This window comes from Lepidochelys kempii, chromosome 13 (assembly GCF_965140285.1).
Source record: "Lepidochelys kempii isolate rLepKem1 chromosome 13, rLepKem1.hap1, whole genome shotgun sequence".
Lineage (NCBI taxonomy): Eukaryota > Metazoa > Chordata > Testudines > Cheloniidae > Lepidochelys > Lepidochelys kempii.
This window is the reverse complement of record NC_136392.1, coordinates 5,191,508-5,218,268: the sequence shown is the minus strand read 5'-3', so window position 1 is coordinate 5,218,268 and position 26,761 is coordinate 5,191,508. Positions and strand designations below refer to the sequence as shown.

The window sequence follows — 26,761 nt, the reverse complement described above, 5'->3', positions numbered from 1 at the left end:
TGTCATTCCCCTGCTATGCACCTTATTTGTCTGCAATTCTAACATGTACAGGAAAAATACAAGGGTTGGGATTAGTTCAAAGGGGACACAAACGGTGACTATCATAAAGACCATGAGCCAAGTTCATCCCTAATATAACTTCATGGATGTTAATGAAGTGAGATACACCATAGGAACATGGGACCAAATTAATCTATCAGATGACCCGAAATGCTGTACAGAGCCAAATCCTGTAAGTGAGAGCTGCTACGGAAACCTAGAAGACTCTAATACACCGCAAGCTTATCAAGAATAAAATGGACTATCTCTCTATCAGTGGGAAAAAGTAGAATGAATACCCAACAAATGACCAAGAAAACACTGCATCTTTGTGAAAATCACTGTTGTTGCAGCAGTGTCCAGAGGCTCAAGTCAGGAACAGGGTCCCATGGTGGTAGGGATCCCTTCTCCAAGGAGTTAGTCTAATTTAGAACTAGAGGTGAAAACCGTAGACCATCAAGCAGTAGGGCTGGGAGGAGGATGGTGAGGGTAGCAGAGCTAAGATTGCCAAGCTGTATAGGTTAGATATGAATACAATTAGCCTTTATATATAAATTGTAATGTAGTAGTACCTCACAGCCCCAGTCAAGACCCAGGGCTTCATGGTGCTAGGGACTGTACACACACACACACACAACAAAAAGAGCGTCACTGACCCAAAAAACTTACAAGAAACACAAATTAAGGATTCAGAGTAACAGCCGTGTTAGTCTGTATTCGCAAAAAGAAAAGGAGGACTTGTGGCACCTTAGAGACTAACCCATTTATTTGAGCATGAGCTTTCGTGAGCTACAGCTCACTTCATCGGATGCATTAATTTTTACAAATTAAGGAGCTTCTAGCACCGGCTGGAAACACACACATTACGAGCAGAAGCAGTGCAAACTCCTCATGTAGCCCTGCCAAAGCCCCACAGACTGGACCAGCAATACCCCTTATTATTTCAGTCCTGGGCCTCCACTGAGCAACGCCAACACCCCCCCAGGCCTCTGGCCTGCACCCTCCCATAGGGCAATCCCAGATCCCACGCTTCTCTGCACATGCCCCCAGTCCTACTTTGCAAACGCACACACTTGCTACTGTCTCAGGCTCAGGTCCCAGGCGTCTCCGCCTCCATCCCCACGTCCAGCCTGCAGGGATAAACCCCTGCTACTGCAACTCCAGGCCCTGGGTTTCTCTGCCCCCACCCCGACTCTCGCCCTGCAGACCCTGGCCTATTGCACTCCAGGGCCCCAGATTGCTCCGCTCTACCCCCCCCCTTTCTTCGTTTGCTGCCACCCGGGCATGGCAAGCCCACAATGCATTGCGCGGCTCTGCCCCTTGCTGTTGCAGCCCTCGGTCTCCTCCGGCCCCTCCGAGCGCGTGCCCCGGGGAGGCGAGCTGCCCCGCCCCCACCACGCGCCCAGCCCCCGGCCCCTGCGGCGCGCGGAGGCCGTCTGCCTGTCACGTGGTCCCCGCGCCGGGCGCGAGCGGGGCGGAGGGGCGGAGCCGCTTGGCCGGGTTGCCCGGTAGCGCCGTGTCCATGGCAACGCTTGTAGAGCCCGCGAGGGGGGAAGCGGGGCCGGACCTGAAGGGGAAGAGGAGACGCGACGGGAGGAGGCGGGGGAGGGGTAAGAGCGGGCTCCGCGGGGGCCGGGGGGGGGGGGGATTGGATCCGCCTCCCCCCCCGCGGGTCCCCAGGGCTCCCCGCCCCCTCCCATTCCTAGAGCATCTCCACCCCCCACCCCCCCACAGGACCCTGCCCCCAGCCCCAGCCCCATCCCTGCCCTCGATCCCTGCCCCCGGCACCAGCCCAGCCCGCCCCCCATCACTGCCCACCGCGCCGCCCCATCCCGCCCCGATCCCTGCCCCCAGCACCGCCCAGGCCCCCCCATCCCTGCCCCCAGCCTGCCCCCCAGGACCCTGCCCCCCAGCCCCCCTGATCCCTGCCCCCCGATCCCTGCCCCCAGCACCGCTCCATCCCGCCCATTCCTGCCCACCGTGCCACCCCCCCATCCCTTCCCCCTGCCCCGATCCCTGCCACCAGCCCCAACCCCCCCACAGTGCCCCCCATCCCTGCCCCCAGCGCCACCCCCCCATCCCTGCCCCCGATCCCTGCCCCCAGCACTGCCCCCCCACAGGACCCTGCCCCCAGCACCGCCCCGCCGCCCCTGCCCCCAGCACCGCCCCAGCCTGCCCCCCAGGACCCTGCTGCCCAGCACAGCCCCAGACCCCCCCGATCCCTGCCCCCAGTGCTGCCCCAGCCCGCCCCACAAGACCCCCCACAAGCCCAGCCCGCCCCACAGGCCCCCCCCGATCCCTGCCCCCACCACCAACCCCAACTCGCCGCCCCAGCCCCCCCATCCCTGCCCCCAGCCTGCCCCCCAGGACCCTGCCCCCCAGCCCCCCTGATCCCTGCCCACCGATCCCTGCCCCCAGCACAGCCCCAGCCCCCCCATCCCTGCCTCCAGCGCAGCTCCAGCCCCTCCCCAATCCCTGCCCCCAGCGCAACCCCAGGGCACCGTGTTCTCAGAGCTGCACCTTACTCTCCCAGCTCCCCCTCAGGGCACCCCTGCCTCCTCCCCACTGGGCATAGCAAGAACCCCAAGCTGCTCTCCCAGCACAGGCCCCACCCCAATCCCAGGATCTAATGCAGTCCCCCACATGGCCCCAGTTGAACTCGCCCTGCACCCTTCCAGAGCTGCCTGTGGCTCTCCCCTCTCGCTGCTGCTGTGCAGCCCTGGTCCCAGGTGCCCAGATGCCATGGCGATGGGTGTGATACAACTAGGTAGCTAGACAGGCAGGGTATTGCATGGGCCTTAATTCCAGCTGCTATATTTTGCATAGAGACTGCAGATCCCACTCTGCTGTTTCAGCCAACAGGCTACGGGTTGCCACCTGCCAAAAATTCTGATGCGTCTCTGAAGCTTGTCACAACATATCCCAATTCCAAACTGTTGCAGTCTGGAGATCAGGCTACAAATCACACAAGAGAACTGCCTGGGCCCAGTTGGGTCCGATGTCATGCAGATACCTTGGCAGCCTGCTGATTCTATTGATGTGGGAGCAATGTGTAAAATTTAAAAAGAAAAAAATTCCAGACTTCTTTGAATCTCAGATATGGTTTGATTCAGATGCAGTTCAAGTTGTTTATGAGGCTGATTCCTACTGTGTCCACATATCCTATTGTATCCACATATGTCATTGTATCCGCTGGGTCTGCACTTTGTAATGCAAGTCACAACAGAATCACAGTTTTGTAGTTATCGTGGTGAGATGGTGACATTATTTGCAGCATCCTAGCTACCAAAACTAAGACGGCACAACTGAATATTGATGGTTTGGCCAACTCTGTGGTATTTGGTGTTTTTCTTAAAGCCCCAGCTCCTGGACTTATATGATTGCCTGAGAATATCAGCTTTGATTTTTTTAAAAGAGTAAGTTTATAACTCACAGTTGTAGAGAAAAGCTTGAAGATGTAATCTCTAAATATTTTAAACCCCAAAGGCAAATAAAAATAATTCAAATGTTATTTTTTAAAAATCTAATAGAAATCATAAACATTTATGGCTGGAAGGGACCTCCTTAGGTAATGTAGTCCATCCCCCTTCACGGAGGCAGGATTTTTAATTATGTTTAAGTTAATCTTATGTTTTTTTCGGGGGCCTGACTTATGATTTTTGAATGCTTAGATTTGGCAATTTCATATTGAGGCAAAGCAAGCACTCTTAAAGGCAACAACAGGTGAACTCTCCTAAACCTCAGACTGCATCCAATACAGACAACTAAACAGAGCTTTGCAGGATTTTGTGGACAACTATAGAATTGCACAGAACTTTTGCACGAAGTTTGCCACGTTTCATTTAACAGTTGTGCTCGTCCAACAGGTTCCCTGTACTAAAGAGGGTCCTTTTGCTATATGAGTCAGGGGGGTTGTTTCACAAAAATAGAACTTTTACATCTTCTAATTTGTGTTACCATTTTATTAATAATAATTCATTCTGTATTGCAAACAAGTGTGCTAAGCACTTCACAGACGACTAAGATGTGATCTCTGCCCTAAAGAATTTATATTCTAACTTGTGGAAATGACAGAATGAGTGAGGGACACAAACTTTAGAGAGGAGGTGGAGATAAAAAGGATTTATGAGTCAGACACTTTAATGAATACCTGCTAGCCAGCTTCAAGTTTTGCCCAGATCTGTTGTTGAAAAGTTTCCAGAGAAGATACCAGGGTTCGGTATCCAGCAGCTCGCATTGTGACATTTATGTCCATATTTTCACACCCAAAGTGCTGAGTTCTTTTCAAAATCTGGACACTTATTTTGGTGCCTAAATGGGAGCTGAGTTGTTTTGAAAATCTGGCCCTATGTGTTAGGGCTAGAATGTGAGACTTGCTGAGGACACACACCTCCCACTGAACCACACTGCCCAACCCATCTGACTCACATTATAAAAGAGTTTACAAAAATAACCCCAACAGAAGATCTTTCTGTTGCAATTTAATCTGGTGACTGTGAGTGATGCTTTTATACGTCCAGAAAGAGGGACTTGACTTGCTGTCTAATTTTTATGAACAGGAAAACCAGCGTTGTCTTATCTAGGACCACAGAAATACACACCAGTGACCAAGCCTGACCTCCTCTTAAGAAAGTGCCTAAGCATTAAACCACACAGTGCAGCCATTATATAGGTCGAGAAATACGTGTTTTAACCCTCACTAAGCCTATGTCAAAAAAGTAGAAACCTTGAACCCAAAATGAAGAATTGCAATTGATGCTTGTTAGGCTATGTTATCTTTCTTTAGCAGATGTTGCATGTAGTTATATTTTATTAGGTGCCTAGAAGCCTTAGAAAGTAAAATGTATTAATTATTATTTTTATTATTGTTAATATTATTTTATCAATACAATGTTTTTCACCATCTAAGATCTCAAAAGCACATTCTTGCTGTGCTACATACAGGTCACTTCAGTGAAATGCAGACTCTTTGGGATGGAGCGCAGAAACTTGGCAGACAGCTGGCATTCAGCACGCTCCACAACAAAGATGGGAAGGGACATTTTGGGCCAGTGACATTGGGCCAAATGTTATTTTTTTTAAAAGGCTCATGGAGTCTTTGGGGCTACAGCACTGAGCACAGTCATAGTTTATTCTATAGGACCCTGGAAACATCCCTCCAACATGCAGGCATTCTTAGAGGACAGATATAGTTCAGTCTTGTAGCAGAGTTTGAGATTTGTCACATATGTATTATTGTCACTGGAACATTAAAATACATAAACCTATAGATCTGCACCACCTCTAGCTATATTATGTCTTGTGGATTCAGTTTCCTGAATTTCTGTTTGGTGGGTGCCAGTGACATGGAGGTGAAAGTCTCTGTCAGCGGCCATATAAACCATCCAGGCCCACCACCGTAACATTTTAATCAACAGTTTATGCTTGGTGGTTGGATTTTCAGGGTATTTCTGTGATCAAAATGAGTGTGACTTTATTTAAAGGAATTGACAGAAATTAAGTTTTTATACATTTGAATAATTATAGTCAAGAACATTCATATTGTAAACTAAAACTGCTTAAGTTAAATAACCATATACATTAACTAAATATAATTAGAGAGAAATTAGCTAGATAGTAGAACAACTTGGACAATAAAATCTATATTGAGACCTACATTTTTTAATTAAAAAATACATAAGTATGTTTTCTGAAGTCCTTGCACAGGTATATATGTAAATATGCATATGTAAATGCATATGCAAAATATGTGTCTGTATTTGAATTTATCAGTTGTGTGCCCAGTTACTGTGAGCTTACATACAACTATAGTCACTGACCACACAAACAACCATTTATATCTGCATGTGCAGTTACTGCAGTTACACACACAACCATGGTAATTGTGCATGCACTTATGTGCATTGTCTTCTTATAATCTATCTCAAAATATTCTAAAAATTCAGTGCTTTCAAAACAGAGGTTTAGCCATGCTACTTCCACTAAGGTAAATACATGACATACAGCAACCATTGAACCTACCCATCGTACTGATAATGCATGGGAAAGAAATGAGCCAACTATCTCTGTAAAAATAGATAATCTTGTTACATGTTATTGCTTAATAATGGCCAGGGAGATGTTTGGATTCTGAAGAACTTGTGAACTTTGCCCTTTTTTCACAAGAGTTCCTGCCTTCTCTTTATTTTCTGTGTTTCACACATGGAGTATAGTGAGCCAAAGAGAATTCAAAGTGGGTAGGTTCTTCACCAGATTTCTCAGCTAGACTTCAAAAGTTTCAGTTCCTGAACACGGTTTTGTAAGAGCAAAACTCTGAAGTAATATATTACAAGACAGCTTGTCTGGTTTTGGTCATAAGCCATAAAGTCTTCAAACAACAAACAGTTCATCATAATATGTATAGCTCTTCTGGCATCAGAAGATCAAGAAAGCATTGGAAGTAATGATATATTAACAAAGAAAAAGACTTGTATGTGTTTAAAATCCCATTTGCAGAACCATCCTTAAAACCAGTTCCTCTTTCTTGTCAGTAACATCCTGTGTGATTTCCTGCCATGGTTTTGTAAGAGTAATACAAATGAAAGGAATCTTCCTTTTGAGAAGTCAATTTTCTTTTCTTTTCTTTTCTTTTCTCTGACTTCTTATTTTCTAATCTTTTTTTTAAAAAAGACTTTCTGAGCAGTCTCCCATGGAGTCAGACTGGTTTCTTTCTACAGTCTAAATATTTCCCACTAACTTTCTATTCTATAACTAGGTTCAGCATAAACAGGATACAAAAGGTATAGCAAAAATACATTGTTCCTGTTACAGAATATATAGCATATATATACATATGTATGTGTATATATACGATACAGCATAGCTATGTTGTTACTACATGAATAGGAACTAATTTTCAGAGTTAAATAGTTCAATGGTTTTACTGACTGCAAAAGTATTGGCCTTTATCGCACCAAGGAATTCTCTTTCACCTTTTGCTACTAAAAAATTCAAACTACAAAAAAATTCAAATACTACAAAAAAAACCATAGAAAATCACTGCATTTGGTATGATTCTCACCTGGAATCATAAACTGGCCCAGATTAGCTCCAAATTCAACTAGGTTTTATATAAAAATTGAAATTGGAAGAGTTTCATTATAAAACATTTGCATAAATCTAGTGAATTGGGTTTGGTGGTTATGGATTAACTTGCACATATCAGAGCTTCTGTTTGATTCAAATTGTATTCAGAAATTGTTGAAATATCCCAGTTTCTTGAACTTCTTTTTCAATGCATTAAACACGAGAGCTTCTCATTCATGGTAGGTTCTTTGAGAAGTGAAGGGTCTCTAAATCAAGTATTCTAGCAGAGCACCTCTACCTGCTCCTATTAATACCATAGATACATATCAGTGGTAGCTAGTAATTAGAGTAAAGACTTCTGAGTTGTAATCCCAACTCCACTTTTGATTTGTATAATCGTGAGCAAGTCAATTAACCTCTGAGCCCTTTGTAAAATAGGGATAATGATGCTTGCCTACCTCACAGGGTTGTTTGAAGGATCAATCAGTTAATGTTTGTGGAATGGTTTGAATATGTATGGTGTTCGATGCATGATATTATTATTAATTATTATTATTATCATCATCACAGGTAGATATATTGTAAATTTCTTTTCACAACTGTATTTGATGTCTAATGTCTTGTACTTTATTCACTGATTTTAATCTACAGGATTATCTAAATCCTGATTTGTATGGTTTACATGTAATTACAGCCTTTTGAGGCTTTGACTCATGTGTTTGGTTCACACTGCAATCTAGATGGCTGTTGTTTACCTCAGTGCTTGGACTGAAACTGAAGTTCCAGAAATCCTTCTTGGGCCAAATCCTCTGCTGATGTAAATTGGGGTAGCTCCATTACTTCAGTGAAGCTACAATGATTCACATCAGCTGAGGATCTGACACCATGTATCCATCCATAAATACAAACTTGTACAGATTGCAGAGTGCTGATGAAGCAGGGGGGAAATCCATCAGGATGTACCTGATAAGCTGATGCAAGCTATGACATGAACTATTAAAATAAGAATTTAAAACATTTTCTCCTAGGGATCCTTAGATCCTCGACCAGCATCCCATTTTACTGCCCAGTTTACTCACCCAAGTTCAGATATGACCCCATTCTTCCAGCCTAAGAAGGACTCACTTCATAGCTTGAAAACTTCAGTCCTTAGTCAACCAAGGGGATCACTGAGTGACATGAGTTGCAGAGGTTCAGTACATGTCTCTCTAGTGCTGCGAAGCTCAATGTGTCTCCTACATAGCAGTGCAGAAGAGCACAGCCATCGGGCCTTTGGGCTGGTCTAAAATGTTTCTAAGATTGCATTAAAAACTGAACTAAGAATAGTAAATACTGGAAAATAAAAGGGACTGACCTGGCCCCACAATTGGCTGTCTTAGTACAACAGCAATGATGTGCAACTGTCTGAGCATTTCTAAACAACACTCAAGTACAGTTTTTAAGAGCTGCCAAGGAAATTGGAGATGCATGTATAGCTTAGACAGATGTTTTTTTATAGGAGAGAGAAAAGTACCCACCAAAAAGACAGATCAGGCAGTTGGACATTTAATGCATGAGTAGCCATAAATATCTTGTAGTGGCCAACACCGTGTCTGAATCTTCTCATTGAGTAGCAAAGGGTTTGAAGAATTGAAATAATACTGATGAAAGAAAAATGTGCAAAAAGTAGGGCTAGTCCATTATGATGAAGATGTATTTTGTAATAGTGCCTAGAGGCCCCAATTGAGATCAGCACCCCATGGTGCTAGGTACTATACAGACACAGAATAAGAGACAGTCCTTGCCCCCAAGGACCTTGCAATCCTAGTAAAGAAGACGGACATAAGGTGAAAGAGAAGCAAAGTTAACTTACCCAGGGTCAAAGAGCAGGTTAGCCACAGAACCAGGAATAGTACCTAGATCTCCTGGGTCATAATCCAGTGCACTATTTACTGGACCACACTACATAACCTACTGGTACCATTATACAGCACCAACTAAGAAACCTGAGTGTGAATCCTGTCCTCAGCCTGACACTTCTTAAGCCAGATGGGGCATTCAGCAGCTTCCCCACTTGGAGAGTGTAGGATTTCCCAAAGCACCAAGTACTCCTGACCTCACATTGTTACAACTCTGGATTTTTTCTTCTTTTTCAGTCTTAACCTAGAATAAAGATGACTGCAAGAGAAACAGCTACGCGCAAAGGGACAATTATTCCTAAATCCCGGAAGAGTTTACTTTCACTTGATGTAAATGCAGTGTCTCCACAGCAAAGAGAGAGGTATCTGGCATTTGCTGAGCCCACTGAGGAACCAGTGAAATCCATGCTGGCTTCAGACATTCATATGATGGATAAAATGTCACATGAGCACTCCATGTGTGAAAGAGACGCAGAGCAAAAGAAGCAGGCAAGGATCATTGGGCTTCTCAAGGCTGCAGAAGCCCGGAACCGCCTTCGAAACGTGAGACTCCGATTTCAGAACTTGAGAGTAAGTTAACCTCAGAGACCTTTCATCAACAGGCCAGGCTGATAGTGTTGTACGAGATGGGACTGAGGAATTGTATGTAGCAAAGATCATTTCTTTATCATACACTGAAATGTCACTTTTCTAATGCATACAAATTATTATATTTTGAAGTGAGCAAGGGAAAAAACAAAATATTAGTTTTTCTCCTTCATGCTCAAAAGAGAGGAAATTTTTATGCAGTTGCACCTTCAAACCTGTTCCATGAAACATCCTGAAATGTGTGGGGAAAATTCTAACAGTCATCATCCGTTTTTTCAGCTGACAAACTTTTCCTCATCCTAATATAGAGAAGGGGTGAAAATGAAGATTATAATGGAACCTCAGTTGCAATCTTAACAATGGAAATATGGCTATTTCTCCATAGTGCCTTCTCTAAGAGGGTTTGTCTACACTGGGGCTGGAGATTTAACTTCCAGCTCAGGTAGACATACTCCTGCTAGATTGATCAGCAGAAGCAGTGGCATGGGCTAGCCATGCTGAGTACAGTGCCACCTGAGATGCTAAATACACAGTCAGACAGCTGGCCTATCCCACTGCTTGTGCCATTGTGGCTGCACTGCTGATTTTATCGTGCTAGCTCAATTAGAAATTACACCTCCAGCTCCAGTGTAGACATAACCCATATACAGCTTTAACCACTAAAATGAGCCTGTTTTCTCTTCTGTGGTCCCTGTGATGCTCCATTACATTCAAGTGCAGGAGAACATATATTTAGGATCCATTTGCAAAATGAAAACAATCCTTTTGCTGAATTTTTGGCCAGGACCTCTAGAATTGTGCGTGCATGTGTTTGCGTGCCGAGTTTTAAAATAAACCTACCACAGTTGTGTGTGAAGCCATGACAACTGTGAATGCAAATAACCAGCTGTTCTTCTAGCTGATTATTTGCTTGTGTAGTTTCCACTTGTGCATGCAACCATGAAATTTGTCTGCACAATTGTCTTTCTAATTGTCATTAGAAGATTCTAACTCTTAGAAGGAGGAGGTGTTATGTGTTGCTCCATATAGCAAACTGGTGTTGGAAAAGATCATGTCAGCACACTGTCATTCATTAAGGATGGCATTTGCGAAGTGCCCAAGTGATTTAGGAGCACGCACACCATTGAAGGTCTATAAGGCTTTGTGCGCCTAACTCACTTGGGTGCTTTTGAAAATCCTGTCCTAAAAGCTCAGCATACCGGCCAACACATCTCATCTTATCAAGTGCACTAAAGTAACCCTTCCAGTTTACAACTGCAGACTGGAGTTTCTCTGTTTATTCCCTATGAGAAAACCAATTCTGGAAAAGTTGCTTATTTTAGACCCTACAGCCTCAAGGAAGATATTTTCCCCTAATCCCAAACTAAATGATATCATACTTGGCTAGCACTGTAACCATGGTATTAAAGTTATTTATGACTCTGAAATTAATATATGCTATAGTTAGCAACAGTGGAACAGGGTTTCTTCTATACTACTGTCCAACTGCCTCTCTCCCCCAACCCCAGGCTACTCTGGAAAGCAAGACAGACTGTCTCCAGAGGCTCTTTAGTTTGCAGTAACCGATGTAAGTTTTTGCTGATTTCCAAAACTTGGCAACACACAACTGAATATGTGCAAAGATGAATCTTCTAAACATAAGACAGTGCCTGGCCGTCTTTTTATTGATCTTCATTCTGCTGGGAGATTTGTTTGCTTTAGTTTAGATTTTTTTTTAAAGTGAATTTTAGTGTCCATGAATGACCCTGGAATGATGGGACACAACAAGGACTGGCAGCAGCTGGGCATGCTTTCCTACACACTGCTCTTCTACCCTGACCTGGAGGGACCTCCTGCAGGGTGGAAAATGGAGTTCAATCTTTGTGTCTGGGACACTCTGCTAAAGCTGCCTACAAGGGATCCATTGGGAGTGAGGTCATCTGAGAACTGGACCAATATCTCCCAAATTGATTCCTCTGCAGAGGCACCAGACAAGTCCAAATAGAACACAGCAAAGTGGAGAGGAGCAGAGAAAGCTGCACGATCCTAAATCCCCCTCTGGACTTATGCTACTGATGGAGGTCAGGTAGCTCCCTGCTTCCACTGTGACCCCTACAGCAGACAGCCAGGAGAACAGCTCATGTTCAGATCTGCAATATTCAGGCACAGCCCATTGGCCCAAGCCACTTCACTCTGCTCCTATGGCTCTCAGCTCAGCAGGAGTAGCTCATAGGGTGTGCAGCCTTCTCCTGGGGGAGAGAATGAGGAGTGGGGGGTCACAAAATGAGGAGGAATATCAAACAAGAGAAAGAGCAACAGCAACAACAATAGAAGGGAAAGTTAAGGAAAAAGAGAGAAGGAAAACAAGATTAGAGGGAAAAACAAAAGAGAGAGAGAGAGAAAAGTAAAGGGCAGAGAAATTGGGCAGCACAAAGGAGCCATGATGGAACACTTTGCTGGGGTACATTATGTGGGGCACAAGGGCTGCCCAGTTCCTCTGTCCTCTCCTTATGGGGCAGTTTGAGCAGTCTTAGGGGTTACCTGTAACAAAGTGGGCAAGACACCCTCTGTTCTCAAGGACAGTTTTTGGATCATGATCTGATTGGACGTAGCTGATCATTTTTCAATACCCACTCCATGTACACACTTTCATTTGGGGTAGCACTCTCATTTCATTGCAGTTCCATAGCACGATAAACCTTTTAATGCCTTTCATTGTAATTTCTAAAAGCCTGTCTATAGAGCAGTAGGATTCTGCTAGCCAAAGTAAATCCCTTCCCATATTTTGGGGCTTTTCAACCATGCTGGTTTTGGGCCCAGACCTACTTCCACTTGAAGTCAATAGAAAGACTCTCTGAGACTTCAATGGGAGTTAGATCAAGCTTTCTAAAAAAACAGAACCATAAAAAGATTTTTTGAGGGGGGATATGGCAGGTATTGTGAGGTTTATTTGTTTGTTTGTTTAATTTAGATTTGTTTTACAGTCTGAAGATCAGTTTTCTTAACCCCCAGGGCCAGATTCATCCCGTTGACTTCACAGCAATTACCCTACAGATTTATTTGGCCCATTTTGGTCTAACGTGGTTGCTTTCTTTATCCTTTGGTCTTTTGGGGTTTATTTGTTTTTCACCATAGGCTCAGGAAATAAACCATCTGATATCCTGCCAGAAAACTGCCAGAGGCGCTGTGAGACTGGAGGTTTTTCTCCCACCCCGAAAGAACATTCAGAAACTAGCAGATAACTTGGACAGAGTTCAGGTATGTCTGAGCACATACCAGCAGTTAAACTGATTTCTTTCACTATCTTATCTGCCCATTTCTAGTTTTAAAGGAGAGGAGGGCTTAGCAGGCAAGTTACTCTTGGAATGTGCTCAGTAACCCATGGCCAGTTGAACTGTAGATCATAAATAGCAATAGCCAGAGGCATATACATATTATTTAACTAAATTTAGCACCAAATAAATTATATTGGTTAGAGCAGGGAACCTGGAGTCAGGATATCTGGGTTCTGTTCTTAGCTTTAGAAATGTCTTAATATGTGACCCAGGGTAAGTCACTTAACCGCTCTTTGTCTCAGTTTCCCCACATGCAAAATGCCTATTTCACAGCTGTCCCAGGCAAATGAACTGAGTTCCATGGAACTCTCCATCTCAAAGTCTCTTGGATGAAAATTTAAAACTTAGGTCCTGTCTGCTCTCTTTAACACCAATGATCTCTGTGCACGTTTCATAGAACTCAGTAGGCTTTGGTTCGCTGTCCTTGGCCAGAATGCTCTCTCTGATCTCCCACACAACTGTTTTTCAGTGCACTAAGCACCACTTGTTTGCTTGACTACACATTCCACCCTAGGGATGGGTGCAGCTTAGGTGGGTATATATAGGTCATGAAACACTTTGGGATCCCTGGGGAGGCAAGGTGCTATATTAATGTTACTCATGGCAATATATATAATACATTACAGTTCTGCATAAAATTAGCTATCAGACACATTAATGATAAATTATCTTTGCCCAGTTTCCGACTAATAATTGTGGCAAAAGCATTGGAAAACCGAGCAAGTGGATTTGCTGCTTGCTGTCTGTGGCTGTTTATTAAAGACCATTTCCTTTAGAGTGACAGCTAAAATACAGGCTCTTACACTGGATTTGCCTCTGACTTTCCTGCCTGCACTCCCCTCCCCCCTCCGCCAGCATGTGTAAACATGTCTTTCTGCTTTACTCCTGACTGCCTTGAGCAGATTCCTGGGATGTTAATGCCAGATACAGCAGAGGCCTTGGAGTGCTGAGAAGGGCAGATAGTCCCACAGCTGTAGCAAGATGGAACTGGATTACAGCACAGAGAGCATGTGAACCTAATGGAATAGTCTGCTAGAAAAGCCCACCCCAACCTTTCCAGGCAACTGTACCAATTCATTAGGCTGACCTTAGCCATCCCGGATAGTACCTACCACCTCTCATTCAATTAGGAGCAGCAACCTGCAGTAATAAGACTGAGTTTTTTTGAAAAACCCCGGCTCCCTTGCAGGCTGGAGTAGACACAACTGAACGAGAGATTGGTAGCATTGATGCACTGGGGCCAAGTACAAAAGGGAATTAATGCTGGGAGGAGAAACCTGGAGTAACAAACACAAAAGCATGAAGTACTGTACAGAGCTAGAATTTGTATGTGTACCGGGAACCACAGTCTGAGAGCATTCTGGATCAATGTAACTGCTGCACAAAAACAGGAAACTGCCCCTCCCTTCGTCAGAATAGAGGAAGAGGCTGCATGCCCACATCTGTGTCAGAACTGTGTCTGAAACTGGGTTCCAAGCACCAAGCAAAGGGGCTGGGTAAGAGCAAATTAGTCATTTCACCTTCACCTGAAACATGCAGCTGAAGAAGTGATAGTCTGGTTCTGACAGTTTTTACAAGAGCACCATCTCTAGGAACATTTAAAACTAGCCTGGACAAAGCTCTCAAAAAACAGATTGCTAAGAGATTCCTGCACTGGCAGAGGGATGGACCACATCACCTAAAACATTTTTTCCATCTCTAATTTCTGAGTGTGAGGTCCTGACCCCATTGAAGTCAATGGGAATTTTGCCATTGGCTTCAAAGGGGGCCACGATTTCACCCTATGATTCTATGGAATGCAGGCACTTTCACTCTAGGTCAGTGGTCTGAATTCAGCTCAGGCTGGTAGCAACTGACACTAGTTGCCATCTCACAGCCATTTAGTGATCGACAGGAAATGAGTTCCCACACACCTCTCCTCCACTTTCACTCCTTCATTGGCAGTGTCAGCAGGGAAGCCTAGGATTAAAACTGTTGAGATTGAACAACTTTGGGCTAGAAATGGTTCCTCCAGAAAAGGGTTGAGGCACTTTGGTGGGATAGTGAAGGGAGCATTCATTGTTATTGTCTCGATTTGACTTTTTCTGTGGATATAGAGAGGATGTCTACTGACAGAATAAACCCTTCTAAGCATTACATCCATTACAAATAGATAGAAATGAAGTGTCTGTATTTTTCTATTAGCTTCTATCCTCGCCACCCCAATCTGGCATTTCTCTCGCTTGCAGGTGTAACTTTTGAAATAGCATTTGATCACACATTTCTGCAGTGGACAGCTTTATGCTATTGTTCAGTCTTTCAGCTTCTTTTTGTCTTTGTTTTACAGAGGAGTAGAGTTGAAGCAATACTAGAAGATGAAAATGGCGAAATATTCATTAGAAGAACCTGAAACCTTGGAGGAGCTAGTTAGAAAAATGTACCATAGTGACTGAACCGGGAGTGAGCCCCTAGGAGAGCCACAGTTTGACTCAGCTACTGATAATTACTGTTAAATAAACTACTCCAGTTTCTTCTCATGGGCATCCAAAGATGTGCAACAATTTAACCTATGACAGGCAGATCCACAGAACTTACCAAGGAATGGAAGATTCAGCATGGTGGGCCAGATTCTAACTTCTCTTACACAGATATAAATCCAGAATTACTTGATTGACTTCATTCTGCTTACTCTGGATTTACCCCAGCATTTCTGAGGTCAGAATTTGACCCTGCAGCCTTCCTCAGTAAGGTACTCACTTGATTAGTTGGAAATAGGGACCCTTTAGTGTTAAGCCAAATTGTATGTATAACAATGACTTTCAGCCTTTACTATACATGGATGAGAAACATCAGTGCCATTACCAACGTTTTCTTGTGGTCTGTCCTTGGCCTTGTAATATTAAAACTGTGAAGTATTGAAATGCTTGCTTGCTTACATAGTTATGCCTGTAATGTCCTTTAGTCTGATGCCTCCACAACTTATAGACAGCAGGACACCCCTGCATGTTTTGAGGTGTGTCAAATATTACCCTGTAAAAACCCTGCAAAAAAGGTAACAATGGATGCAACAAAGGAGACGTGATTTCATAATTACTGCTGTAGACTGAGATCCATGTGTGAAAAGTAATGCTAGCTTAGAAAAATCCTCATTTCAATACAAGTGAAGGAATGAAAAGACTGCAGTTAGTAACATTCACCATCAAACAGGGATGGATTTTTTTAGAGAAATAAAAGTCATCAGATTGAACGAAGTGACTAAAGATGAGGAAGTGATGGACAGAGATTTTCTTTTCATTGAAGTAGAATAAAAATCAAAGCATATTGCAATAAGTTATGTGTTAGCTGATTTATACAACCAGGCCTTTCTGCTCCCTCCCTGCTTGTGCCGGAGAATTCCTTCTCTTGAAATCTTTGATGGGCTCCTTTCTCTGATTCCTCAGAAGACGTTCACCCAAGATAGATCCCCCCCACACCAATATTTCATGTGATTGCTTCCTCCCACTGAGACCTTTGATACTCTCCTTTTCCCTCCTACATACCCACTGGGGCCATTTCATCTGCAGGGAGACACTAGCTGAAGATACCATACCTTACTTCAGAAACCAAACCAAAAATCCCCTCATCTGTATGAGTGATACAACTCCCAGAGCAGCTTTCCTCTCTTCATCTAGTTGTGGGGGTCAGCAAGGTGATTCTGGGCCAGCAGGGAGCTGTTACAGCTGACATAGGTTAGAGCAGCTGTGAAGTCTCCCCATATTTTGCCAGGGGTTGAACTGGTCCCTATCTGCTTCAAAGATTGGAGAAGCACAAAAAGTGGTCTTTAAGCCACCTCCCCTGGCTGGGGTCCTGCTCAAAGAGCAGATTTGCCACACTCAAAGATCTGGCCCCTGCATTCTATCCCCATCTCTGTGTTTCCCAACCTCATTTATTCCCCATTCCCTGTGTCATCTTGGTTCAATCACTTAAACTCTGTGCTTTGATCGCCCCAGCTGTAAAACCATGCTAAGAACACCTACCTTTGTAAATTCCTTTGAGATCCTCAGGTGAAAGATACTGTGGACGTGCAGACAATTATTCACTACTGCCATTGCTAGCAATAAAATCAATTAAATTCTGAAAAGTAATACTGTGATCTGGAAGAAGGCTTTTGCCCTACTTCTTTTTCTGACTTGCACTGACCAGTGTTATTTCGGTTTGATTTTGTTTTGCAAACAGAATACATTTTGGAAGCTCCCCAACACAGAAAGCAATTCTTAGGCAAGTCACAATATATAAATAATTCTCTTGAGAACATAGCATGGGCTTGATTGTGCTACTGCTCAGCAGAGCCGATAATCTTATTTCTGCCATGCCAAACACAGGACTTTGGGGCCACAGCCCTACAGTCTGTTCTTAACCCCATTCTTGGCACACAATGACCAGCCCTTCCTTCTCTCTGCAACTTTTGCTATACTTATTTTTTGCAAGACTCAGAAAACATCGGAGAAAAAAAATCTTGTCACTGTTTGTAAGTCTCCACTGGACTTATTAGAGGCCCCCAGAGACAAAGCCTTTGGCTACGCAAAGGCCCGCATTTAATCCTCTTTCTTCTATGGCCTATGTGAGATCTGCACTCCAGAGCTCCAAACTGTGGCATTATCTATGTGTTTGAGGTCCTGAGGACAATCTCTGCACCATATTTTAGCTCTGCTCCTAAGATGGCATCCTGGGAAAAGGATGGATTGTCCTGAGCCATATGTTATCTGTGTCTGTGTTGAAAGGAGACAAAAAGGGAGGATGAGGCCTGGCCAAACCTGGGTGCAAACATCCAACACTGAGTCACATCAGAGCATCAGGAAAAGGCAGACAGAAGGAATCCATCTGAGTATGTGTAAGTGTCAACCTTTGCTGGAATAACTCTGCTCCTCAGCATCCACACGAGTAGTCGCCAGGGAGTTGCCTGACTACATACGTTTTTATCCATCAGACGGCTAAATCAGAACCCCAAATGCCCAACATAGCACGCAGAAGCTTTCTGTGGGTTTCTGATACTCCCTAGCGGACACTTGAGCCATAAACAAGGAATGGGTTACAAGGAGACGTACAGATAGTCTCCTCCCAAGAAATGGCTAGTCAGGTAGTCTGCAAAGATGCTCCCCCTGCACCGAGTGGATCTCAGACACAGGGGAGAATCTGACCCTCAATGGCTGTCCCTGAGACCTAATCTACCATTTAATTATTTTAACATGTTATGAAAAACCTATGCACACTTCTCCAGGCCTTTCTATAACTTCCACTATAATTGCATTAACTCAAATGAGGTGCTACCATCAAAGGGCCAAATCCTGAAGCCCTTATTCAATTTGTTTTCTCAGGTCTTATCTCAGGCCAAACTTCCATTGGCTTCCGTCTGAGTAAGGAGTATGCAGACTTTGTCTAAATGAGGGATCTTTCCTCTCAAGGTGATAAGAGCATCCATCCCCCACAGGCATGCAGTCAGCAGGAAAAATCTTACTGGATCATCCGGGTAGGATGTGTAAATGTAAGTGGAGGGATGGTTTTTCAATAAATAGCTTCCGGAGCAGAGCAAAAGCACTCTATGTAATTAACTGTTTAATCCTTGTGGGTGCACTACCTAGAAACAAATGGATAGCAATTTGGAGATGTTTGTTCCTTTAGCATCTCTGGTGACGGTGATATCGCAGTGCTTCTCCTGGAGCTGTATCTGGAGCAACCATTCTAGGGCTTCTTTCTCCATCACACGGTTTGCAGATGACGGGGGGAAAGGATTCAATAGGGAATGGCGCCATGCAATTCAGCCTTGAGACTGGCTGAGTCTGTTCTCAGGTATTCATTGAAAGAGGCTTCCCTTCCCATAGACATTCTGCCTGGAATTACTGGAGTTCTTTCTATATATGGAGAAGTCAAAGGTTCAGATGCTCTTTCTGTGAGTTGTTATTGTTATGATAACATGGTGTGCTTCTCTAGCACGCCTGTCTCTCAGGATCTCAAAGCATCTCAAAGGTCAGGTTCCACCCTCAGTTTAAAAAGACCCAGTGGGATTCTGGAGTAGCTCCAGGAACACTCCACTAAATGAGAGTGACTGAGGCCAAAATTAGACCCTGCTGGAGGCCTCCAACACTCCTGTGGGGGAGATAAGAGATTTCTTTCAATGGCAAGTCCCTCATGGGGCACAGACTGTCCCTTCTTCAATGTCTACAGAGTGCCTAGAACATTGTGGCTACAACACAAATAATAACAGGCTCCCTTCCCCCACCATGGAAATGCAGCTGGCTCTGGGGCGGGTATCTATAGCTATTAACAGGAACAGCAACACTGCTCATCACGTTCGCTTTCCCCAGCTATTCCGTGAAAGCCTTTGTTTCCATTTGCCTTTCCCTAGGCAAGGTCATGGGGGTCTATGGCCCTGGCACAAGGGCCTGCAAGAGGGCAGAATCTAAACAATGCCACCTGCGACCCAGGCTGAGGCTATGTTGTTTTAATGAACACTGAAGTCTTACCAATCGTTATATATTCGAAAGGGCCAGCTAGCCAGCATGGCCTGGAGATGCGATGCAGTGCAGAGCTGTAATCTCCAGTGCCATCGGGGAATCCCTCGCAGGGATCACTCTCTTGGCTGAGACAATGGAAGACGCGTCTCGTGGTGGAGTTGGGCGACACCTACTGGATGAACTCAGTATTACCGCCCACAGCCAACCGAGCCTGGAATGAATGCGTCCCGCGGCGTACATGGTGTGGGGTGTGGACAGCGGTGGGTATTTAATTCCGTGACTGTGCAGTTCCTCACCTGAGCCCCCAGGTAAGCCAAATGCATTGAGAAACTCTGTGGCGGGACGATGACAGACTCGTGGCTAAAAATACTGCGCAGGTAACAAAAGGGGTGCTTGTTTTTAGGTCTTTACACTTGATCTGTGTAAAATTAGCCACCTGAGAAGGTTTGCTGGTTGACCCATCAAAAGCTGGGCAGATGGAGTTGGTCGCTACTTGGAGTCTTTAGATGCGTCTAAACTACAGTAAACTATTATAACCAGTCGCCAAACCTGCCCAGGTGAGATTTCCCGTTCCTTCCTTGACTCCCTTTCAAAACCCTGCCCAGGTGAAGTTTGGCCGCCCCCGAATTTGCTCCCAAATGCTGGAATTGGCGCGGTGCCCTTCTAAGGGGAGGGAAATGCGCGTTCCTCCGTTACAGCTCGGGGCGGGGAGTGGGAAAGGGTTGGCAAAACACCTAAACCGAATCCGCTCCGGGCTCCTGGTTATCCAACGTGGCGCTCGTGACTTAACAAAGACACTTTCCTTCCCCAGACTCTATCTGCGTCTATCTGAGAGGGAGATAAGCGGGGCTCGCTGCCTGGAGCAGAAACGCCTCAGCTCTTCAGACACAGGGCTCCATTGTCCGGAATTTGGGAGCCCGTCCGACCGTCTGTCTAGAGCGAGCGCTTGCCTTTAAAAACATATGATTTTTAAGCCAAATGTTATTGTTCCTTTTACCAATAGGTCAACTGAGGTGGGGGAGGGGGGGGCGTCTAGGGAGGAGCTGCCAATTAAATCCTAAAGCAAATCCAGCGACTGGGAATTGAATGGCAGGGCTGGGGGGCGGGGGGCAGGGGGCAGGCTGACAGCCGCATCATTGAAAGCGGGGGGGGGGTGTGCTTTGTCGATTTGGGAAAGTTTATGCTGGAAGGGCCCGATCCTGCCCCCAATTGAGGTCGGGGGGGGGGAGGGAGGGGCTTTGCGACTGATTGCAGACTCGGGCCCTAAGGGAGCAAAGATTCCCCCGGTGCCATGAGGAGGGGTGCGAGCGGATGGGTGGAAGGGGGACCGTGTCGATTCTGCTGGGAACACTCCGTCGAGAATATCCAGAGGCCTTGTGTTTGGTACATAAGGTCTGAGCGGCTGGTGCCTGCGTCTGACCGGGGGGTCCTGCTCCTCAACCGAGGGGGGGGGGGTGTCGCGTTGGGTTTTCACTGAACCAGGCACATCCCGGCCTATTCGGAACGTGTCCTGGCACAGGCGGAATGTGTACGTAGCTTCTCCCAGGGAAATGGGTTTAAAGCAACCAAAGGGGACCATTTCTCCCGCTGGAGAGGATGCAGTTTTGATGCACGCTTTTTCCCCCAGGAGTTTTATTGTCTCGTTTTTAGTGACAAATACTCCCCCTTAAACGAACAACCCTCCTGATACGGAGAAACCACTCTTCCTCGCCGCCCCCTTCCGCCCCCCGCCCCCCACTTCCAGCCAATGCTGCCCCAAAGACATGCCCGCTGATCACAACCTTTGCACTTGCAAAACGTGCAAGGAAGGAAGGATGCGCTCTCCCGCCCGGACAGCCAAGGCAAACATCAAATTAATGCATCTCTCGCCGAGGGACAGAGGCAGCGTGGTCCAGCTGGAGGTTAGTTGCCAAAGTGGCTTGCAAGGCAACCCTGGAGCAGCGAGGGAGGGAGGGAGGCGCAAACTTCGGGCAGAAGGTGCCCCGGCCCGTGGCTTGGTTTTGCAGAGGAAAAGGCAGTGGTGGAGGCTGGTTCAGGGGCCGGTTGCAGAAGGCGCAGGAGCGGCGCTTGCCCCTGCCCCAGGCAGTGCCCGGGCGGCTGCTTTTTGCCGTGAGGAAGTGCAAAAACGGCATGCAGTTGCTTTAGGAAGTCAATCGCAGGGGCCGGGGGACGCGTGCGCAGTGCAGCCCCTGCCAGCCTCTCCAAGCTCGTCTCTCTAAGGGTGTCGATTCTGGAGCTAAAAAAAAAGGGGGGACGGGGACGGATGTGCCTCAGCAAAGGGAAGGAGGGCTGCGCTGCTGCGGGGGACTCGGATGCACAGCTCGTGAGTAAACCCCCCCCCCTTTGCACCCTGGCTCTGCAGCCAGGCTCCCCCCACCCGCCACGGCCCGCGCTGCTGCTAGAAATGTGTGAGCATTGATGCAAAAATCTTCTTGCTTCCCTTTTGTGTGAGTGGGGAGCGAACGGGCCAGCACCGTTTGTGCAAGAGCCGGGGAAGAAAGGGGTTTCCTCTAAGGAGAAAACACAGCCCAGCTGCAGATGGGGGGGAGGGAGCGACCCCAACCTTGCAATCCCCCCCCCTGCTCGCTCTGAATTGCAAATCCTCCATTCCCAGTGCATTGCTTGGGATTGTATCTCCTGGGAGGTGGACGCTAAACCCGCCCCCCCCCCGTTGGCTCCCAGCCTTGTATTCAGTGGGGTGGGCTCCCCCTGGCTGCCGCCGTCCCTTTTTACCCCCCCCCCCCAATGCATCAAGTGCTGCCGGTAGCCTTGTAAACCGCTGCTGAGGGAGGGAGTGTGGCTGTCTATTGGGGAGGAGAGGCGTAAGCCCCCAAGAGCCGCTCAGCTTCCTGGGCAGCATGAATTCCAGCTGAGCTCCTTTGCATTTGCATCCTTTCTAATGAAACCCATGTGCAATGGATTGCAACTGATTAGAGGGAGCGGGGTGTGTGTGTGCGCGCGGAAGATGCAGATAGGCGATACGGATGCGGGGGTTGTCACTGAATTGCATGCCGACTAATGGGGTGGGGGAAGCCCCAGGGAGGAGGAAGAGCTCGCGGGGGAGGCGCTGCCCCCTCCCTCCCCCACGCCTTTGCCGTCTGTCTGACCCGGGGATTTGCCTTGCATGTCGCGTGGCAGAGCTGTCAGCTCGCACGAGGCGGGGAGAGGCCGGGCCCCTGGCAGCTGCAGCTGGCTCTGCTGGGGGCGTGCAGAGGCTGCCTCGGGAGGAGGCTCTGCTGCCCTGCAGCCACGCAAAGCCAAGGGGGGAGTGGGGAAAAGGATCCTCCTCCCCGCCTTGCTGGTAGGAGGCTTCCCCCTGGAGCAGGCTGTGGCAGCCTCTGGCACTGCTCGGAGGAGGGGAGAGGTCTCCCAGTGACCAACCTCCGACCCACCCCCAAAGGTAACCCCGTGAGTCAGGACTCCTGGGTTCCCTTCCTGCTGATTCCCTGTGTGACCTTTGTGTAAATCACGTACATGCTCTGTGACTCAGTTTCCCCATGTATCAAGCAGGGTAAGGATACCTGGGGAGTGTGTGTGTTGGTGGGGGAATAATAGACTGGGGCCCTGACCTTTGGGGGGGTCTCGGCCCTACAGGAGTGTAAATAACATTTCAAGGAGCTGTGTGGATCTCAGATGGGGTAGAGAAGTGCAGGCTGTTCTTGTGGCTTCATCCCTTTGAGCATCACCTGCGGAGGTGCCTTGGGAATGGGCAGGTTCCTCTGGGAAGCTCGGATGTCTCGGGAAGCTTCCTCGGGCTGTTGGTTTGGCACAGAGCCAGGGCCTTTTTAAAGAAACTAAACAAAAAGTGTTCAAAGTGAGTGGGAGGGATTTCCCAGCTTGTAGGGGAGTTCATTTCCCTCTCTGAATACAAGGCAGTCAGCTCTCTCGGAATGATTCTTAATCACCATCGAATGTGTGAAGAGCCGGATGCCGCTGCTTTCCGCCTTGGGAGTGCGGTGCACCGAATGGCAGGTATTTCCAGGCTGTTTTACTGGGGGCGGATGCCACTTCAGATTCCCCTACACAACGTTTTGCCCACCAGCCCTCCCCGCAAATGACCGGAGCTGCATGCTAATAAAAAAGAGTGCTCTGCAGTAACTGACCAAACTCCTTCTTCCTATAACAGGCGGTGAGCAGGGTGGTCTCTGTAATATAGTTCAGTAAAGGCCTGTCTGTTTCCATATTATGGCACCAAAGCAGGCCTGGAGAGGGTGGGAGTGAAAAATATAATGAAGCAGTCACTTACAATAAGGCCTGTCACAGGTGCAGGGCTAGCGGCGCCTCTCTCCCCCCCTGGTCTCTGAGGGCACCCCCGTAGGTATAAGGCCTTGTGTCTTTGCCTATCCCGGGACGCAGCTGTACCATTCTCCCATACTGAGACCAAGCCTGGGCTAGGGTCCTCTGCGCATCAATTGTGCTTACCCAGCAGATCCAACTGAGTTTGGGTCCCAGTGGTTCTTTCCTGTGGGAGTCTGGGACCAGTGGTATTCAGTGACCAAAACAGACTTCTTAAAACCCCAGCGGTCTTTGTTCCTGTTGTCAAAACAAACCAGTTAGAGAAACAGGATTTTGATACAACGGGTGGTGTACACATGTCTGTCGTACTGAGAGGTGTACTGTCCCTGGTGGCAGCCTAGACAGGCCTAATTTCTTCAGAACCGCCTTTCCCCCTCCTGCCCTGGTGGCTGCTCCCTGAACAACTCCCCCTTCTCTTGAAAGAAACCCATTTTAAACTGCCAGAATTATTCGGTTCGTCTGCATTTCCGGGCTTGGGCCCTTTGGGACAAAACTAGTTTTGCAGGTTGGCTGGGAAGGGGTTAAAATCTTCAAAGCTGACAGTCTGGGCCTTGTTCCTTCACTTTCAGACGTTGGCTGAGGAGCCCTGATCTTGAGTCATTCTCTTACTTCCTGCTTGTTTTTCCTATTAAGCTAAACCAATGTGTGAGTGTCCACATGCCAATAACCAGGTCAACGTACACTATTCATAAATTATTACAGAGCAGCTCCAGATCTGTCACAAGGCCTACGAAGAGGAAAGCGGGAGGCAATTCAGTTTTATTGTTGCCTTTGCACTCAGTTTCCCCTGGGGTTCAGGGCATCTTTCCACCCTGCTGTAACCCTGTATGCTCCAGAGTTTACTCCTGGTCCACAAGGCTTCCTTCTACTTGTTTGGTTCCTTACTTGGCTTTGCATAGGCACTGCATTCTTAGAGTTCACAGGAAATATTTTAAAGCGAGTGATTTAGATACTTCAGTAAACAATTTTTTTAAAAAAAATTTTGGATAGTACCAGTAATTACTGAGAAACAGGGTGAGGAAGAGGATAAACGGGGGTGGGAATCCCCCAAACATTTCATGGTGGTGTAAAATTGGAAGTTGGGTTGTGCACCAGGTAACTTTATAGCAATTCTAGCAAGCTTTCAGAAGTTATTGGTGGCCAGTTACCAGGAAACTTGAAGTGTGAAATATCTTAACCTGCTCAGGATAATTATAATTGTCATCACCCCACCCTTGCCAAAGACTTCTTAAAAATTCTGATCTGCAGAGTGTCCTCTTTAAGCTCAAGCTACATGCACAATTGTAACCATTATGAACGATACCAGGGCCCCTCCTAGTTCTAGATAGGTGCTTAATTTATTCGTCGCAGCCAATCAAATTATTTCCCTGATTGCTTAGTGCTCTCCATCACGGTTTTGTCACTGCTTTGTATTTCATTCCAGTCCATTCTGCTTCCGCCTTTTCTCTTCTGAGTGGTGACCGAAGTATTTTATTCTGCTCATTTTTGTCAGTTCTTTCTTAATTCTTTAAATCCAAGCCAGGCAGGCCCTGGGGAGTTCTTGTGCTTTTGCTAGGGCTCAGTACCAGCGCTGGGTGTCACTAGAAAGCTGGCTGCAGAGTGTGTAATTAAATGCCGAGTTTCTAGAGGCGTCATGCCATGTGCCACGGTTCACCCTGGTAGCTGCTGCATTCTGAAGAATCTTGTACACAAATCTCCGCCACAATGTTTCACAAGCAATAAGTAATGAAGCAGAGTTGCAGGAAAGAGATCTTTATTGAGCATGCAGAGAGGCCACGGTTATATGCTGATGCTCTGGAGTTTGGGAGCTAGCAGTCTGGGCTCTGTTTGTTACTGAGCTCCTGGAGGACACCTAAGTAGGTTCCTCCAGAAACCTGACCTTCTTTCTCCAGTTCTGTTCAACATATGTCTCCACCCAGCCCGGAATTGTCACACTTTTGGGAAGCTAACTTTTGCTGTAAAAACATTGGGAAATGATGATACGGACATCATGGACAAAGCAGTTTTAACATTCAGGGCCCATTTCTCCTTGAAACTGGTACTGACATACTATGAAAACGGGACCATGAAAGTGGGACCAATTGCCAATTAAGAAAGAAAAGCAACAATTCTGAACATTTCAAATTTACTATGAATAACATGCATTTCTACGATGCCATCTTATTGAATCATATAATCATAGGACTGGAAGGGACCTCGAGAGGTCATCTAGTCTAGAGCCCTGCACTCATGGCAGGACTAAGTATTATCTAAACCATCCCTGACAGGTGTTTGTCTAACCTGCTCTTAAAAATCTCCGATGATGGAGATTCCACAACCTCCCTAGGCAATTTATTCTAGTGCTTAACCACCCTGACAGGAAGTTCTTCCTACTGTCCAACCTAAACTGCCCTTGCTGCAATTTAAGCCCTTTGCTTCTTGCCCTATCCTCAGCGGTTAAGAAGAACAATTTTTCTCCCTCCTTCTTGTAACAACCTTTTATGTACTTGAAAACTATTATCATGTCCCCTCTCAGTCTTCTCTTCTCCAGACTAAATGGAAAATGCCCTGACCCTGCAAAGACTTATACATACGCGTAACCTTTTTGCATGCGAGTAATCCCGTTGAAATCAATTATGCATGCGCTTAAATTTTTGCAAGGTCAGGGCATTAATGTGGAAGCCAAACATGCTCATGCCACTCCTAAAGCTATTAGTGAGTCAACACAAGCTGTCAATACTGTGTCAGATTCAGTAGTATGTAGTCAAATGGGACTGGGGATAAAACTATGCTTATGAAAAACGTTTGGTAATTAAAACACTCCACAGCTTGCAGTCAATAAAAAGCCATCTCTGAACTTGGGCTCAGTCTGCTACCTTTCTCGATTCCCACGGAGTGATGGGGGATAGATCTTTTCTCCGCTTGTGTTCAGCTAGAAATTCATAGTTTCCCCTCTTCCTCCTGCTTCAGGAAAGAGAGGTAGAAACACATCAAATGTGGTCGCGGGATTTCGCATCCTCCTGGCTGTATATGGAAAAGAAGGCCTTATTGTTCGATAGATTGTTTATGTGGCTGCAACACACAAATCTGGTTCAAGAAGAGGCGTCTTCCT

The 26,761-nt window shown here is 46.4% G+C and overlaps 2 protein-coding genes across 3 annotated transcripts in view; both read left to right on the top strand.

Annotated features, from left to right (window-relative positions):
• The first annotated feature begins 1,459 nt into the window (after positions 1-1,459).
• On the top strand, positions 1,460-16,213 carry LKAAEAR1 (LKAAEAR motif containing 1). The gene is made up of 4 exons (XM_073309193.1): positions 1,460-1,649; positions 9,240-9,572; positions 12,705-12,827; positions 15,231-16,213. The coding sequence occupies exons 2-4, from the start codon at positions 9,258-9,260 to the stop codon at positions 15,291-15,293; spliced, it is 501 nt and encodes a 166-aa protein (XP_073165294.1). The 5' UTR covers positions 1,460-1,649; positions 9,240-9,257; the 3' UTR covers positions 15,294-16,213.
• A 4,936-nt stretch (positions 16,214-21,149) lies between these two features.
• RGS19 (regulator of G protein signaling 19) overlaps positions 21,150-26,761 on the top strand; it is a 53,453-nt gene continuing 47,841 nt past the window's right edge. Inside the window, exon 1 of one of the 2 annotated variants that reach the window (XM_073308994.1) lies at positions 21,150-21,275. In XM_073308994.1, the coding sequence (XP_073165095.1) occupies positions 21,189-21,275 (87 nt within the window). In that variant the 5' untranslated portion in view covers positions 21,150-21,188. Of the gene's footprint in view, positions 21,276-21,297; positions 21,698-26,761 lie in introns of those variants that run through there. The other variant, XM_073308996.2, reaches the window with a different exon arrangement.